The 17,005-nt window shown below is 42.2% G+C and overlaps 1 protein-coding gene across 5 annotated transcripts in view; it reads left to right on the top strand.

Annotated features, from left to right (window-relative positions):
• The window catches only part of SYT9 (synaptotagmin 9), a 128,255-nt gene that overhangs the window by 54,071 nt on the left and 57,179 nt on the right, over positions 1–17,005 (top strand). For all 5 annotated transcript variants that reach the window (XR_016280928.1, XM_089521245.1, XM_089521247.1 and 2 more), the window contains exons 2-3: positions 5,844–6,189; positions 14,044–14,590. Coding sequence is in view for 4 of the 5 variants with exons in the window: in XM_089521245.1 (XP_089377371.1) it covers positions 5,844–6,189; positions 14,044–14,590 (893 nt within the window). In the remaining variant the exon portion in view is untranslated. The remainder of the gene's footprint in view (positions 1–5,843; positions 6,190–14,043; positions 14,591–17,005) is intronic.

Raw genomic sequence — 17,005 nt, 5'->3', positions numbered from 1 at the left:
TAACACACGTACTTCTTCACACATAAAATGGGGCTGCAAAAGCATGGCTCCAAAAGAGCAAGGGGTGCAGTGGGGCTGAGTACACATAGAAGTTCATGTGTGCAAGCATCCCTTGCTGACATCTGCATTAATATGTGGACATTGGGGAATGGTGTCACATGACTTTGGGGGGGTCAGCCAGCAATGTAGCTTGCAGCCTTATTATTATTATTATTATTATTATTATTATTAGGTTTTTAAAACTTGAGTTAAGCCTTGGGGGGGGGGGGGGATCCATGGCAACAATAGATATTTAAAGGGGGTCCCTGGTAAAGGAAAGATTAGATCATGAAACCCTATGGACTGCCCTTAAAGAAATGGGTGTGCCGCAACATTTGATTGTCCTGATATGTAAACTGTACTCAGGACAAGAGATTATTGTTAGAACAGAATACAGAGAAACAGAATGGACCCCAATCAGGTAAACCTGCATTCCATCACCATAACTCTTCAACTTGTATGCCAAAAATATCATACACAAAGCAAGATTAGACTCAGAGAGAAGAGGTCTGAAAAGAGGAGGAGAGATCACCAGTAATTTAAGAGATGAAAATGACACCTTACTACTAGAAGAAAATAGCAAAGACCTGGAACAATTACTGTAGAACGTCCAGGATGAAAGTGCTAAGGCAGGTTTAATACTGAATATTAAAAAAAAGGGGGGGGAGTGGCCACAGATTATTTACATAACTATAATGTAGATGAGGAAGAAATGGAAATGGTTAAAGATTTTCCACACCTCAGATCAGTTGTTAATCAGAATGGAATGTGCAGTCCAGAATTCAGGAGAGTAGGACTTAGAAAGGTAGCTGTAAAAGAACTAGAAAAGTTCTTGAAGTGCAAAGATATTTCACAGAATGCTAAAGTTAGGATTGTCCATGCTATTGTATTTCCCATCACTATGTGATGAAAAAATCTGAAAGGAAGAAAGTCAACTAATTTGACATGAGGAATTGGAAAAGAGTTCTGTAGTTACTGTGGATGGCTAAAAAAGAAATAAATAGGTTCTAGAACAAATCAAACCTGAAATCTTCCTAGAAACCAGAATGATTAAATAGAGGCTGTCATAAGAAGGCATGTTCCTCCAGAAAAAATAGTAATGTTAGGCAGGTAGAAAGCAGTAGGAAAACAGTTGAATAGGAAGCCATGGCCCTGAGTCTGCAAGACTTGAAATGGATTATCGAGGACAGGGTGTCTTGGGGATTCCTCATTCATAGGGTTGCCATAAGTTGAGGCCGAGTTGAAGGCAGTTAACACGCACGCACGCATGCACGTGCACACACACACATATCTTTTCAAGAAGAAATTTAGTGAAGAATTACATCATTAATCTTGTCATTAAATATTTCAGTGACCATATTCCTTCTAGTCTCCAAGAAAATAAGCTGACTGAATGGAAAACAGATGTCATAGCATGGTAATTTTAAAGATATTTTTTGGCGGTCTCACGATCATCTAATATTTTGCATATGCTTAGTTTTCATCCAGATATGTGAAAAACATACTAATTACTTAATTGTGAAGTTTACGTTTTGAAATTATGTTAATTTGTACATTAGTAGTGGAAGAAAAGTATGAAGGAAGGCCCTAATGATGCATCAGATCCCCCAAAATTTGGCAAGTGGTATGAGTAACAATGGTTAAATATGGCACATAGGCCAATTTTTTTGTAAGCAAAAAAGATCATAGAGCTAAGAGTTGGGTAGATAGCATACCCTCCAGCTGTCCCAATCTAACAAAGGCAGTCCCAGTTAGTCATCTGTCGCCCATTTTTTCAGCTGTTTTTAAAATATCCTAGTTTCTCTCTTCAGTGACATTGAATATGATCCGGGTAGCGTCTGGGTTGAAGCTTGGTTGTTCACATGCATTTTACATGCATCCGATGAAGGTTATTTTGTAGGGAGCGGGAGGGTCTGCCAAAACCCCACTTAACCTGAGATAATCAGTGTCGTAATTTTTTCTGAGTTTTTCTAAAAGATTCAGATTCTCGGCTTTATGAGTAACCAATACAAATAGACCCAGGATAAATTGGGATAAAACGTCATACTTTGAATATGCTTCGAATACATCCGCATCATCGACTCCATCTTTATTTGTGTGCTGACACATGTGAGCAACTGAACTCAGAGAGATGTGCACAGATGCAGTTCCATAGTATAAACAACAATGCATGAGTGAGATTATTCGCATAGTTGCGCTAAAAAAAAGTGTGAATGCAAATCCCACTTTCTCCCTTTCTCCTGAGCTTACTTCAGTTGATACAAATTGACTTAAAAGTAGTTTTCATTTAGTAAACTTAGCAGAGGAAGAAGAAAGGAGAGGATGGTGTGTTGCACTTCCCAGTAAACTCAGGCAAAAGCAAATAACTCGAAGCCTCTCCTAGCTTGTATGTTTTCCTTTATTACCAACCTTTGCCACCCTACATGGCTTGGGCCTGAGTTACTTGAAAGACCGCATCTCCCCATATAATCCGCCCTGCACTCTCAGAACAACCGGGAAGAACTTGCTCGAAGTCCCTACTTCAAGATATGTTACTACTTCTCAGAGGGCCTTTTCAGTAACGGCCCCCAAGCATTGGCAGATAAGCCTATGCAACTACCCTTCTGCATTTACTGAGTGCTAGGGAATTATCATGGAAGTCATGTTTGTTTCCATGCTAATTCTATCCCAGGAAGCACTGCAGAAAAATTGAATGGTTCTTATTTAACAAAGATAAGCCAAACCTATCCTCCTCATAAAACATCTTTTAGAATTCATACTTCTCCTCCACCCCCACTTTAAAAGACTTCCTGTAAACATTTGTATGGGGGCAAAAATTTGGGGATATTGTTATTTAAGAGAGAGTAAAGAATGCTTGTACTTCAGCTTTGGTGGTGGTACCTTAAGCTTCTAACTTCTCTCACCCTTTAAATGTATTTTTTTCATCATCTTTCATTTGTTACACTTCAGTCCTCCCTTTCCTTCTGTTTTGCATTTTTCCCTTTGGGAAAGACAAAAGAAGTGACATGAGACCATGTCTCTAAAATGTAGTTTCGGAAAACTTAGCAGCCTTTAAACCATCACTTTTAGTCTATGGGGACGAAAAGCTTTCTGCTATATATTCATTTTCAACCTCTCGGGATGCTAACACTGCCAGACCTTAACAAGAAAGAAAGAAAAAGTTTCTGAGTTCTGCTCAGATTTCAAAAGATGGTTTAAAAGAAATTCTTTGTAGATAAAAATAATGTTTTCTTCCTGTCGTGACCATGTCACCTGGCACCACTGAAACCTCTGTAAACAATGAATAGAGGGCAGTGTCTCAAGAATCTCTGAAGAAAGTTACAGGCATTGATTTGAGGCATCATTGTGCAAGCCAGTTGTACTGATCTCTTTTTAAATTCATAGAAATCAGAAAGAGAAACAAAGGTTGATAAGCAATCTCATTCACCATCTTGGATGACTTGCAGGTTTATGAGGGTTGTGATGTTCCCATGTTGTTTCCACATATATGGGAGAAAGTGTAAAGGTTCTTTTATCATGTAAGTAAACAAGTGATGCCGTCTCTTGGACTTGGAGAAAATGGTAAGAAGTCTACCAAATGCACCCCTGCATTTCATACTGTGCAGACCACTGGCCCACCAAAAAGACCCTGCTAGCTTATTGTCTTCAGAGGATATACAGTCAGCCCTTCATCTACACTGATTTTTTATACACGGATTCAAGCATCCACATTTTGAAAATGTTAAAAAAAAGTATAAATTTCAAATATCAAACCTTGATTTTCTATTTTTTATAAGGGACACCATTTTGCTATGTCATATTTAATGGGACTTGAGCATCCATGGATTTTTTTATCCACGGGGGATCTTGGAACCAAACTCCAGCGTATAATAAGGGTCCACTGTATTGCCCTTAACTTTAAGTAACCTTCCCCTTTTTCAAAAGCATTGTTCATCCTACTCATTTGGGAAAGCAGCCAAAACAGTCATCTTCTGGGAAAGGGCTAGGCTGGCCATCTGAACACAATGACATTGCACCAGTGCAGAGCAGTGGCTGGAGTTACTGTGTAAGTTTGCTCATGCATAGTATAAGGCATAGCCATCTAGAAAGTTTCCTGAAGCAAATATAATAGGAGCATACTTTCCAACATTTCACAAAGAAAAAGAAGGCATATAAATAACCCAGTGCTGCAGTATGGTCCACTACTTCTGTCAAAGATTGTGTTGAAAGAGGTGCTCAAATGAACCTTCCTCGCACCTTAAGCAAGGTCATTCAGCAATGGTGTTATTGCAGATATTTCAGGAGACAATCCAGGGAGACCAGAAGTGAATGAAAGTTCAGCAGTTTATTAGCCGGCTGGCTTCAGGGGAATATTTCCCAAAGGTGTGAAGTCCCGATATACGAGTGTCATATACTCCAGTAGACCTGATCTAAAGGATGCTCTTTGGCCTAACCCCGGTATCACCTGTAGCAGAACGTGTTATAAACCATCCTGGGCATAAAATGCTGTTTGAAAACACTGGAATTCTGGACCATGCCAACAACTATCAGGTCAGAATGCATAGGGAAGCAATTGAAATCCACAAACACCTGGACAACTTCAACAGGAAAGAAGAAACCCTTGAAATAAACAAAGTTTGACTACCAGTTCTGAAAAACACCAAAATTAAGATCCAGCAAAATGCAAATGAAAACCACTCAGGGTCAGGAGGTTTTCTCAGCAGACTATGGCGGGATACACACCGCCATATAGTACGTATTGTATACATACTAGGGTTAGGAAGGGGCGGTGCTTCCGCACCCCCCTAACCCTAGTACGTATACAATACGTACAAGATGGCAGCGCCCCTTCCACATGGGCGCCGCCATCTTTACGTACTGGACGCATAGCGTCCAGACGTGTCGCGGCGCCTATGACATCGCGAATACGCCAGCGGCACCTCGCGATGTCATCAGTGCACCGCAAAAAGAAGCTCCGAAATGGAGCTTCTTTTTTGCTCCGCGCGGGAGCCGTGCGGTTTGGCTGCTGCAGCTCCCGCACGGAGCAAATGGCGCCGGCGGGGGAACGCCGCAAAGCGGCGGTTTGTATCCCGCCAATGAATCACTAATTAAACAAACATCCTGAGGCCTTGCCATTCAACAACAGAACAATACACAGATTAACATGTAAATCATTCCTCCCAGCCTAGAGTCACACAGTATATATATACCCCAACAATACACAGATTAACATGTAAATCATTCCTCCCAACCTAGAGTCACACAGTATATACCCATTCACTGCCATGCCAGCATTCTCTGCAGATGCTAGCCACAGATGCCATCAAAACATCAGGAATAAACATCTTGAACTGCTGTTTCTTTCCATCCGTGTTGTTTCTCTCAGTAAGTAACCTAGATAATAGTGGAATTTTGTGAAAGATGGGCAGATAGTCTAAGTGATCACTTTCCTGATTTCTGGTCATATGGTTGTCAAAATAACTATTTTCCAATGAATATATAAAGCCAAGAACTGTGTTGCAACATCCCGAGAAATGTAAACTCAGTTGGATAGTTATGCTGAACCATGCATTCATGTGGGAGCTATAAATATTTAAAAAGTTAATATATAATAGTGCATACTGTTGGAATGGATAAACATAAATGATTGTTTCTTGAAAAGCTGTTTCTTTAAATTATGAAGCTGCTTATTTTAAATTAAAGATTACACATTATAGAGGTTGTATTCCAGCAATACCTTGGATGGAATGAAAGTTAGGATCTGTTTGTTTTAACCACAAGCTTTTATTTTAGTGTTAACATGTGTTTATCCGTTTTCTTTTCAGAGATCACAGTGAGCTTACTTTCCTTAGTTGTCACAGCATGTGGACTTGCTTTGTTTGGGGTGTCCCTGTTTGTATCATGGAAACTTTGTTGGGTTCCTTGGCGGGAACGTGGCCTGCCTGAAAACAAAGACAAACAGGAGTCCCTGAACTATACAGACACAGACACAAATGACATCGAATACAGTGAGGATTACCAGGGGCAACCTGCCACGTACCCTGACTCTTCCATGAAGATTAGCCACACCTCACCTGATATTCCATTGGATGCCAAGAAAGGAACCAAGGAAAACTGTGTACACAATGTTCGGATGCATCGACAAATCACAGAACCAACTCCTTCTGCTCGGTCAGTAGTTCTGATGTTTTGTAATAAGGGAAGTTTTTTTTTTCACTCAGCAGGCTCTCTAGTGATAAAGAAAAGCATAGGTGGAACTTCAGGGATACTCCATTGCTTTACCAAATGTAAGAGGAGGTTCCTTGTGGGAGACGATGAAAAAAGCAGAGCAGGAACTAGTGGAGGACATAGAAGCAAAAAGCCATTGATGCTGTGCCTTCCTTTCCTTTAGTTATCTTTCTTAAACCTGAGAATAGCCTGCCATGAATAATGGTTGGTGGTTGTGTATCTCAGGGAGCGAGGAACAGAGATGGCTAGAAAACCAAGCAAAACAGAAAAGAGCATGGTGGCCAAGGAGGAAAAAATTCTGTATCTTTCTGTGGTTAGCGAGAAGTGAGGATTTAGTGAGAATAAAGCCCTTCTTTTCCCATCTGAAGACAGAGGTATGTAAGATTTTTCTAAGCTTCCCTTCTTCAGATTGAGGACACAGTTAGTGAAGCAGAGCCCTTAACTCAGTATGTCGTCCTCTGTCTCATTCAGTTCCAGAACTTCGCCATTAAATTTGTTTCTGAACAGCTTTTTCACTCTGTCCTATTTCAACATCTAGTCATTTTGGATCAAAGAGGGGCCCATACACTTCAAAAAGCAACAAAAATACACATTTCGATAATAAAGAAAATACCCATTTCCCCACATGTAGCTGGGAGCTGGGCTTTGAGTAAGATCAGCAAATTTAGGCACCATGTTGTTCACTCAATGTCTTGTATACAGTATAATACAATGTAAATTGATGTAAAGGTCTTACAGGTAGATGTTTGCTTTGGGAAATCTATATAGGCTTCCTGGTCATTGGTCGTTTTTATCATCTTTACTCACACAGAGAAAACTGTATCTCAGAGAAAATAGTGTTGTTGTTTTCAGAATAAGCCAGTTTATATTGACAAGTATTGGTTTGTCCAAGGGAACAGTACCTGTTCAGGAAGAGTTCTGCTTCAAAGTAGAAGGTGGGGATAGTGTAAGTGTATATGTTTATTGCAGCTCATAGGCAGTATTAAAGAATGCCAAGCTTTTCCTTTGTTAATGGTGTACAAGGAGAGTGCAAAGTTATGTTTTCACACATAAAGTAAGGTAATTACACTGCAGAAAATTAGTGATGTACTTTAAGCAAATGTGAAGATTGGAACAAGTATTTTAATCTCCAGTAGCAGCACAAGAAAGTGGTGGCTTAGTGGATAAGACGGCAGTTCTGATGATTGAAAGATCAGAAATTTGGCAGTTTGAGGCCCAAGTACCACATGATGCGGTGAGCTCCTGTTGCTAGTACCAGCTTCTGCCAATGTAGCAGTTCAGAAGCATGCAAATGCAAGTAGATAAATAGGTACCACTTTGGTGGGAGGGTAACAGCATTCGGTGCAGTCATGTTGGCCACATGACCAGAAGAGTCATCTTCGGACAACTCTGGCTCTTTGACTTAGTAGTGGAGTTGAACACCATTCCTTACAGTCAATTATGACTAGACATTCATGTCAAGGGACTATGTTTACCTTTACATTTAGCAGCCTTGCATTGGTAGCCTTGCGTGTGTGTGTGTGTGTAGTCCCACAAAATTGCTCTGGAGTAAGTGGAGACAACTGCAATTTAATCTTGCAAAGTATGTTCATTTGCACTTCTCTGTGCTTCAATGGATGCTTTTATATCCCTGAAAAGATTTCTGGGGGAAAAAATTAGGACAAGTTAATAAAAACACTTGTGAGAGATAGAAGACGGAAGTGCTAGCTTTTAGCTACAGCTTTGATTGGGTGGGTGGCATGTGAAATCACAGACCAGCTGAACAAAATTATATAAAGAGGAGCATAGAAAAAGCAATGCTATGATTACTTCACTTTATTAGATCATTGATTCAACTAATTTAGTGCATTCTTGCTGAGAGTGGTCAATCGTGTCACAAGCAAGATAAAAGAAAGATAACTGTAATCTGTTATTTGCCCCATCTTTTTAAAACATAGAATGTCCTCCTTTTTAAATTGTCATAGCTAACACTCATTAGAATCACAGAATCATAGAATCATAGAATTGGAAGAGACTACAAGGGCCATCCAGTCCAACCCCCTGCCATGCAGGAACCCTCAGCATCCCCAACAGATGGCCATCCAGTCTCTGTGTAAAGACCTCCAAGGAAGGAGACTCCACCACACTCCAAGGGAGTGTGTTCCACATTATTAGATTAAACATTCATTAATAGATTTAACCCACCAGAACTTTTTGTCAACCTTTTAAAATTGAATAATTTTAAAATTATTTAAAATCCATTATCTGGCAATGGAGCCTAGTGAGTTCCATTTTCCATAAAAGAAAGTATATACTTCTAGCACCACAACAGTATTGTATGGGAGAATATATTATTTTGTTTAATCTGCTAAATCTTGGTGGAAGGAAAACACTTTAGAACAAGATTTAAGATCTGAAATCCTTTTCCTTGCCAGCTGGCCCAGTAAATGACACATACAGATAAGGCTGGGAAGAGTAGAACAAATCAACAGCAGGACAGAGAAAGAATGTCTCTGAAAGCATGAAAATAAGTTATTGAAGGCCACCCACTTAGTCCCAGTCACTGCTGAAGCTGGCTTCTTCTTCTTTATGGTCTCTGCGAAGCATACAAATGGGTTATTCTGCACCTGTGCAGCATTTCTGGATCCTACTGGAATCGCTAGGGAAGACTTTTTGGCGGTAACTCCGCCCACCCTCTATATAGGCTCGGTGTCTTCCCGTCCTTTCTCAGTTCCTTTTGTCTGCCACATGAGCAGCATGGGAACCTCACTTGGAATTTGATCCTTTCTTCTCTTCGCTTTTGCTTTTGACCACGTTTTGGCTTTTGACTTCTCTTTTGAATAATGATTTGGACTGGTTTTGGACTCTGATTAACGGTATTCCCTCGGCTTCTTTGACTACTCTTTTGTCTCATCCTTCAGTTTGACAATGTCCTCGCACTCCTTCAAAAGGTGCACCGAGTGCAGAGGAAAGATTCCCAGCCAGGATGGTCACTCCATGTGCCTCCTTTGCTTGGGAGAGGGTCATAATGTCTCAGCATGCCCTCACTGCAAGGCCTTCACCCCACAGGCCAGGAAGAACAGGGAGATACGCCTCCTCTCCTTGCTGTATGCACAAATCTTGAGACCTCCCGCTCCATCTAAGGTCAGTGCCAAGAGTTCTACTGCCGAGGGCATACCTACAACTTCTAAGGTCACTGCCAAGGCTCCTTCTGCCAAGGGCACACCTTCCACTGAGGTTCTGCAGTCTCCCCTCATGGAGAAGTGCAAGTCAACCGAGGATGACGGGTCCGGACAAATGTTCTCCCCTAAGTGGAAAAAATCCTCAGATGGCTCCAAATCCAAAAAGAAAAAGCACATATCTTCTAAGGATAAGGGCAAGGACTTTTTCCATCATAAGGAGAAAAAGTCTCACCCTTCAACGTCTTCAGACGCCGACCATCAGTCCCTTACCGAACACACTTTGCCCTTTGTCGACATGGACTTGGTACTGTGAGGACAGCTTCCTGCACAACCTGTTATGCCTCTCCCGTCCCGAGACAACCTCCGCTCTCCTCTTCGAGCCGTGTCTCTTCCTGTCCTATAGGAGCTCCCTGAACCTTATGAGCTTTCTGATACGGAGCTTGAAGCTTTTTCCCGTCGGCTCGCCAACTCAGACCTGACAACTGCCCAGTGCATCCCTGTGGATCGCATCTCTCAGATGTCAGAAGTCATCCATTTTGATGAAGACCTTGATGAGGATCTCTCTTATGGTCTCCCGGAACCTGCTGATAGAGACCTCATTTTTGATGATCAGACAGGCACCTACTATCTCCTTCTCGACCCTTCAGAAGTTCGAACCATACAATTTGTACAGAGCCTCGGTACCAAAGAACCTTGGCTTCCTTCCCAGACGGTCTCCGCTGTGGCTGAGCCCCCTCAGTCCCATCCTGCCTCCACGGTGACCCGTGCCAACCAACCACGCCTTCCACCACCCCAGAAGCCTCTGATCTCAACTGTGCTCCCACCGCCCCAGTCCTCTCTGGTTCATTCAAGGCTGACCCTCAGATCTCCTTCAATCTCTTCTGAGTCTCCTGACTAGCCAGAGTCCAATTTCTCTCATGTTCATCTAAGTCAGGCCCTCACAGTTCCTGAGGCGGCCTCCCCTTCTGACGACATCAAATCCTTCACAGAACAGGTCATCCAGATGGGCAAAGTCCTCCATGTTGAGGTCCTCCACGCTGACTCCGAGGTTCTTGACCCCATCGATGAACAGGTCCAGGCCAGAGTTCCAACGCCCCCTTTGATCCCTTTCCTTCCCTCAATGTCAAAAATTGTCAAACGTTCCTGGACTGTTCCTTCCTCTTCGCAATCACTTTCGAAGAAACTGGACAATTTGTACAGGATCACCCCTTTGGGTGACTCCTGGCTCTTCAAGCAGCCCTGTCCCAACTTGGCTATTGTCAAAGCCTCCCAGCTCCGCTTTACCTCTAAAGCAGCCTCAACTAAAAATGACACGGAGGGCCACAAGCTTGACTCTATGGCTAGAAAATCTTATGCTTCGGCCATACTGGACCTCAAAGTTGCTAATTACACGGCTTGTACGACAGCATTTCAGCAACATTTGTGAGAATGTGCTCTCCCTCTGTAGGATGACCTTTCAGAGGAAAAGAAACAACTGGCCTTCACCATCCATGCCAAGGCACACTCCCTGGCCACATGAAGATCACTTCAGCCAGACACTCAGCTGATTGCGCTGCCAGGCAGCTCTCTGGAGTCACCATGCCTAGCTGAGATCTTCTGACCTGACACCCCAGGCCAGATTGGCCATTGAGGAACTCCCCTTCCATGCTTCAGGCCTATTTCACAAAGAGACTGACAAGAAGCTGGAGTTCAAAAACAAGATGAGAAACACAGCCAGTAAATACAGTATGTCATATTCTTCAACTTCTTGGTCTCCCCACCCATACCAATGCCGTTCTGGATGGCAGAGACCTTCCTATGCCTCCAACCAGGGTAGGCCCAATCAGCCTCCTGACTTTCATCAACAGTGTTTTCCCCAGCAACAACAGCCTCCCTCGGAAAAACGTCAGTCAAAATAAAAATATAAGCAGCCCCTCCAAAAGAAGTATCCTGACCAAGGCAAGAGGTGCTTCTGAAGTTTTCCAGTGCACTTCGCCCCCTTGCCGCCCTTCGGGGATCGTCTGATCCATTTTTACCACTCTTGGGCCACCATAACATCTGACTCTTGGGTGCTCAAAATTGTTTGGAGGGGCTATGCCCTTGAGCTTCAACATCCTCCTCCAAAGGGTATGTATGTATGTATGTATGTATGTATTTATTTATTTATTTATTTATTTATTTATTTATAATCCTGTCTTTCTCCCAAAATGGGACTCAAGGCAGCGAACATATATAAACATAAGATAAAATTGTACAATTAAAATCATAAAAATATAAAAATTACAAATAGAAGCTTTTTAAAACATACAGAGTTAAAATTAAAAAGTCCAAGTCCAATCCTCTCATCTCCCAATAAAACCAAGCCTGCCAGATCTCAAAAGGCCTGTTTAAACAAAAAATGTCTTTGCCTGCCTGCGAAAGGCCAGCAGTAACTTTGTTTCCACTCCCTCTTCAGACACCCTTCTCAACCCAGTGCCCTCTCTGTGCATAAAAGGGGCCATCGAACCCGTACCCCCTTTCAATCCATCACTGTTTTTTCTCCAGATATTTCATTGTCGCCAAACCTAACGGAGGCCTTCGCCCCATCCTAGACCACCGTTATTTGAAATCTTTCATCCTTTGTAAGTGTTTCCCTATGGTGATTCTCTTCCATCTTGCCCCTATTACAGATCTCAGAATGGTTTGCCATGGTGGACCTTCGGGACACTTATTTCCACATCAGCATCCTAGAGGACGATCAAAATCTCCTTGCCTTTTCTGTCAGTCCCTACTCCTTTGGCTACTGTATTTTGCCTTTTGGATTCTCCACAGCACCGAGGGTGTTCACCAAATGCCTGGCAGTCGTGCCAGCTTTCCTCCACCAGCAAAACATCATCATCTTTCCGTATCTTGACGATTGGTTGTTTGTTGCCCCGAACAGATTCATGATCTCAGAACATCCCAACTATGTTCTCTCCCTCCTTCGAGCCTTGGGACTCATGCTTAACCCAGAAAAGTCCACTCTCTGCCCCATGCAAAGAGTGAGATTTATTGGCACCATGTTAGATTCCACAACGTTGTGAGCATATCTTCCCCGAGATAGGTTCAACAACCTCAAGTCTTCAATTCAGGCTTGCCTCTCCTCCAAATACATTCAAGCAAGGACAGCACAGGTGGCGCTGGGACATATGGAATCCACGACATATGTCATCCCATGGGCCTGGCTCTGCATGCGCCCCTTCCAATCTTGGTTTCTCTCCGTCTTCAGTCCGGCCTACGATCATCCACAAAAATGGATCACCATCCCAAGGCCGGTGGCTCGCTCCCTTCATTGGTGGCTTGACCTACGGAACGCCTGCGTAGGCATGCCCTTCCTTCCTCCTCAGCCCCAGGTCACGCTCACAAGAGACGCCTCCACCACCGGATGGGGAGCCCACTGCAAAGACCTCTTCATCAACAGAAAGTGGTGCTCAGCGGAGCTCCGCTACCACATCAATGCTCTCGAGATGTTAGCGATCTGAAAAGCTCTCAAGGCCTTTGAAACCTTGCTTCAGGATCAGGTAGTCTTGCTCCTCACCAACAACACAACGGTGATGTATTACATCAACAAGCAAGGAGGTACCAGATCTCTCATCCTCTTCGCTCTCACCCTCCAGATTTGGAAGTGGTGCATCCCCAGACGCATCACCCTGAAGGCCATCCACCTTCCAGCGGAGGAGAATGTGCTTGCGGAGAAGCTGAGCAGAGCTCTAGACTCTTGTCATGAGTTGCAACTCAACCCCCATGGTGTACACCATTTGTTTTCCCTTTGGGGAACTCCGGACATTGACCTGTTTGCCTCTCATTTGAACTCTCATTGCAACCAGTTCTGCTCCAGGACTCCTTCCTATTTTGCTGGTCAGATAAGATGTTCTACCTATTTCCTCCCTTCCCTGTCATCGCAAGAGTGATAGCTGAGCTCCGAACAGACCGCTCGGACGTAATCCTTGTCACCCCGTGGTGGCCAAGACGTATTGTATACGTACTAGGGTTAGGGGGGTGCGGAAGCACCGCCCCTTCCTAACCCTAGTACGTATACAATATGTACTATATGGCGGTTTGTATCCTGCCTTAGAGTCCTTTGGAGTGATGCTGGGTGACTATTTACAATGTGTCTCGCTGTGCTGCCTGCCACTGCTTCCGCTGTGAGTCTCTCATTATGAGGTCAGAAGAAGGCACCCAGCCATGTGATCAATGCTTGGTGCCTCATTTTTGGCTTCAGATAGAGTGATTGACAGCAGCAGTGGGTGAAAAGCAGGACATGCAAGCGAACAGCTGCCCAGTGTTGCTGCAGAATGCCAGGTAACAGGAGGATGTTGAGGCTACTCCTGGAATATTCTGGCCTGTTCAGATATCAATTTAGTCTAAGAGAAGGGCAACAACAAACCTCTGAGGAAATCTTGTCAAGAAAATTGTGTGAGAAGGTCACTCTTAAGTCAGAGTTGACTTGAAGGTGCATAATGATCACAGAGCCTTTAAAACAATGTAAGGGTTTCTTATTTCTGCTAACGTAATCAAGTCTGTCTAGTGATTTATGAACATTATTTTATGCTTTCATTTTTAACTTGTCATTTGGTCTAAGAACATTGTAGATTTTTAAAATGTCATTAATAAATACACTTTGTTATTTTTATTTAAGGCACAATTCAATCCGAAGGCAGCTCAATCTCTCAAACCCAGACTTTAACATTCAGCAGATCCAAAAGCAGGAGCAGCTGACAGGGATTGGGAAGATCAAGCCAGAATTGTATAAACAAAGATCAGTGGACACAGATGATGGGCGGAGAAATAACAGCAAGTCTTGTGGGAAGCTCAACTTTATTGTAAAATATGATTGTGATTTGGAACAACTAATAGTGAAGATTCACAAAGCTGTGAACCTACCAGCGAAAGACTTTTCTGGAACTTCAGACCCTTATGTTAAGATCTACTTACTTCCAGATAGGAAAACAAAACACCAGACTAAAGTACATAGAAAGACCCTGAACCCAGTGTTTGATGAAGTTTTTTTATTTCCTGTTCCTTACAATGACTTGAGTACAAGAAAACTACATTTCTCTGTATATGACTTTGACCGATTCTCCAGGCATGACCTGATTGGCCAAGTGGTAGTAGATAATTTTTTAGAGTTGTCGGACTTCCCCAGGGAGTGTCATATTTGGAAGGATATTGAATATGTCACCAATGTAAGTATGACTCTTCTTTATTTTGAGATGTTATTTTCCAACCTACCTACTTTATTAAGTTGTCCACCTCTTTAGCCAAAGTGACAGTGAAGAAAATGACCTCTCGACTGCAATTGTTCTAAAATACCATAAATAGTTAAAATATTCATTATGTAAGAATTGCTCTTTGAATTTTAGCACACAAGGCAAAAATCAGAATGTTGACAGAATAAAAGCATCTTTGGCTAGTTCTTATCCACCCTACTACTGCCCTGTTACTGTAGTGGTAGTGCACCTTTTTCATTGACAGGCAAAACTCATCAATGATCTCTCAATCTTGTGACTGTAGCACAGATATTTTGGTGCAAAAAACCTCTTCCCTTCAATTCTGGCATTACAGCAGTCACATGGCAGGATGGGACCTAATTCTCCTTGCTCCTCCCCCCCCCCCTTTGCTATTTCAAAGGAATTATCTGTCTGTTGGATTTTTTAATTGTTTTTATCCTTGGTATTGCATGGGAAAATATATTATTTTGTTTAATCTCCTAAATCTCAAGGCAAATTAAAAAAAATGACCACTTTAATGGGGGGGAGGGGTTTGTAGTTATACAAACACAGCAAAATTAAAAATAAATAAGTCAACAGACATGGAGCTAGACTGCTTTGAAATAGTGAGTGGGGGGGGGGGGCAGGAGGAGAATCAGGCCCCCTGATGCTGGAAATGAAGGGAAGACACTTAACACCTGTGTGGTGGCTTCCAAACAGTGCATTTGTGCAAAAGAAGAGAGATGTAATAACAAATGTTATCAAAGCAGTACAAGTGTTCCTGTTTCCTTTCATAATAGTTTATTATTTATTTATTATAATACGACTAGCCTGAGACCGGTGTGATAATAGCCTTTGTTTCTATAGGAATGTGTCACATATCCTTGAATGACATCCCTATATTCCTTGTTCCACTAGATTTTTTCAGTGGTATACAGCAACCAAACCAGCAAAATGTCTATATACTGTGTGGTGTGTGTGTGTAGTCAAATGTACAGCTCTGAACATTTTCAGGGTGTACTGTTTTTTTTTCTGCTACAATTCTAAGTTCTTTTCCCATACCCCATGCTTTCAGTAATCCGTTCTTGATCCTATAATACCAGTTCCATACGTTTATTACCATAACTGTCAGACTAGCCCAATACAGATGGCAATTAATTCAGAAAGGACATTAGCAAGTTACTTCATCTGGCTCTGCAGATTTGAACTCTCTATTAATCTTGATTTGTGATCTGGATCCCTTGCCAAGGTCTATCCAAATCAGAACTGTAGGACCTTACCTGTATGTCTTTTGTACCAGGTTCTGGGTAGTGGATCTTGGAGTTCTATTAAAAAAAATAAAATTAGATCTGACAAGTCTATTTATTTCTCCATATCCTACCGGAATCAAATCTAATAATATATAACCTCAGTAGTCACATCTTTGTTCCCCGTTTATCCTTGTATATTTTTTCCTCATCTTTCTCCATTGTTACCACATCTTCTAGACTGAAAGTCCTTTGCATTAGGAAACTGTTTTCCCAATATTTACTGTGCAAGAGACGACAGCACAAACCAATGAGAAGAAAAGAGTTTATACTTAAATATTAAGAAGAACTTTTTTTACTGTAAGTAATATTGGGCAGTGCAACAGGCTGCCTCAAGAAAGTGGTGGACTCTTCTTTGGAAGTCTATAAATAGAGATTGGATGGGCATCTTTCAAGAGTGCTGTAGTTGTGTATTCCTGCATGGCCAGAGGTTGGACTATATGGCCCTTGCAACCCCTGCAACTTGATGATTCTGTGATTCTGTGTACATAGATGGCATTACATTTATATTAGCATTGGTATCATCTTTGAAGCTTGTCCCCGATTCTTGTGAGGTTTCTCAGGATGCACTAGTGCTGATTCTAAAATAATGGGCTCTATATTTTGAAACATATAGGCCTGTTACAGACTGCCAAAATAAAGCTGCTTTGGGTCTCTTTGGAGGTATGCTATTTAAATGATGTATGGGTCCTAAGAGTCCGGAGGTTGCGCCAAAGCCACACTCCATTCCTAAACACTGGAGTGCAGCTTTAGTGCAGCTTCCGGATTCTTAGGATGCATGCATCATTTAAATAGCATGCCTCCAAAGAGACCTGAAGCAGCTTTATTTTGGCAGTCTGTAACAGGCCATAGTTTTAGAAACTTATAGACTGGGCACCTTGTGGTTACGCGAGATATTATAGTCTTACAATTCCCATCATTCCTGACCATTGGTCACACTGATTGCAGCTGATGGAGATTGGAATGTAATAATGTTTGAAGGGCTACAAGTTGTTCACTCCTTCCATAAGCGTTAATAGCTTTAACAGGCAGACTGTTTTTGAGAAATGTGACAAGATGGATTCTGTGCTTCATCAGCTGAAAC

The sequence above is a fragment of the Sceloporus occidentalis genome, unplaced genomic scaffold, assembly GCF_023333645.1.
Source record: "Sceloporus occidentalis isolate IW3139 unplaced genomic scaffold, rSceOcc1.0.p SCAF_4, whole genome shotgun sequence".
Lineage (NCBI taxonomy): Eukaryota > Metazoa > Chordata > Lepidosauria > Squamata > Phrynosomatidae > Sceloporus > Sceloporus occidentalis.
The sequence above is the reverse complement of the archived record's forward strand: the minus strand, read 5'-3'. Positions and strand labels throughout refer to the sequence as shown.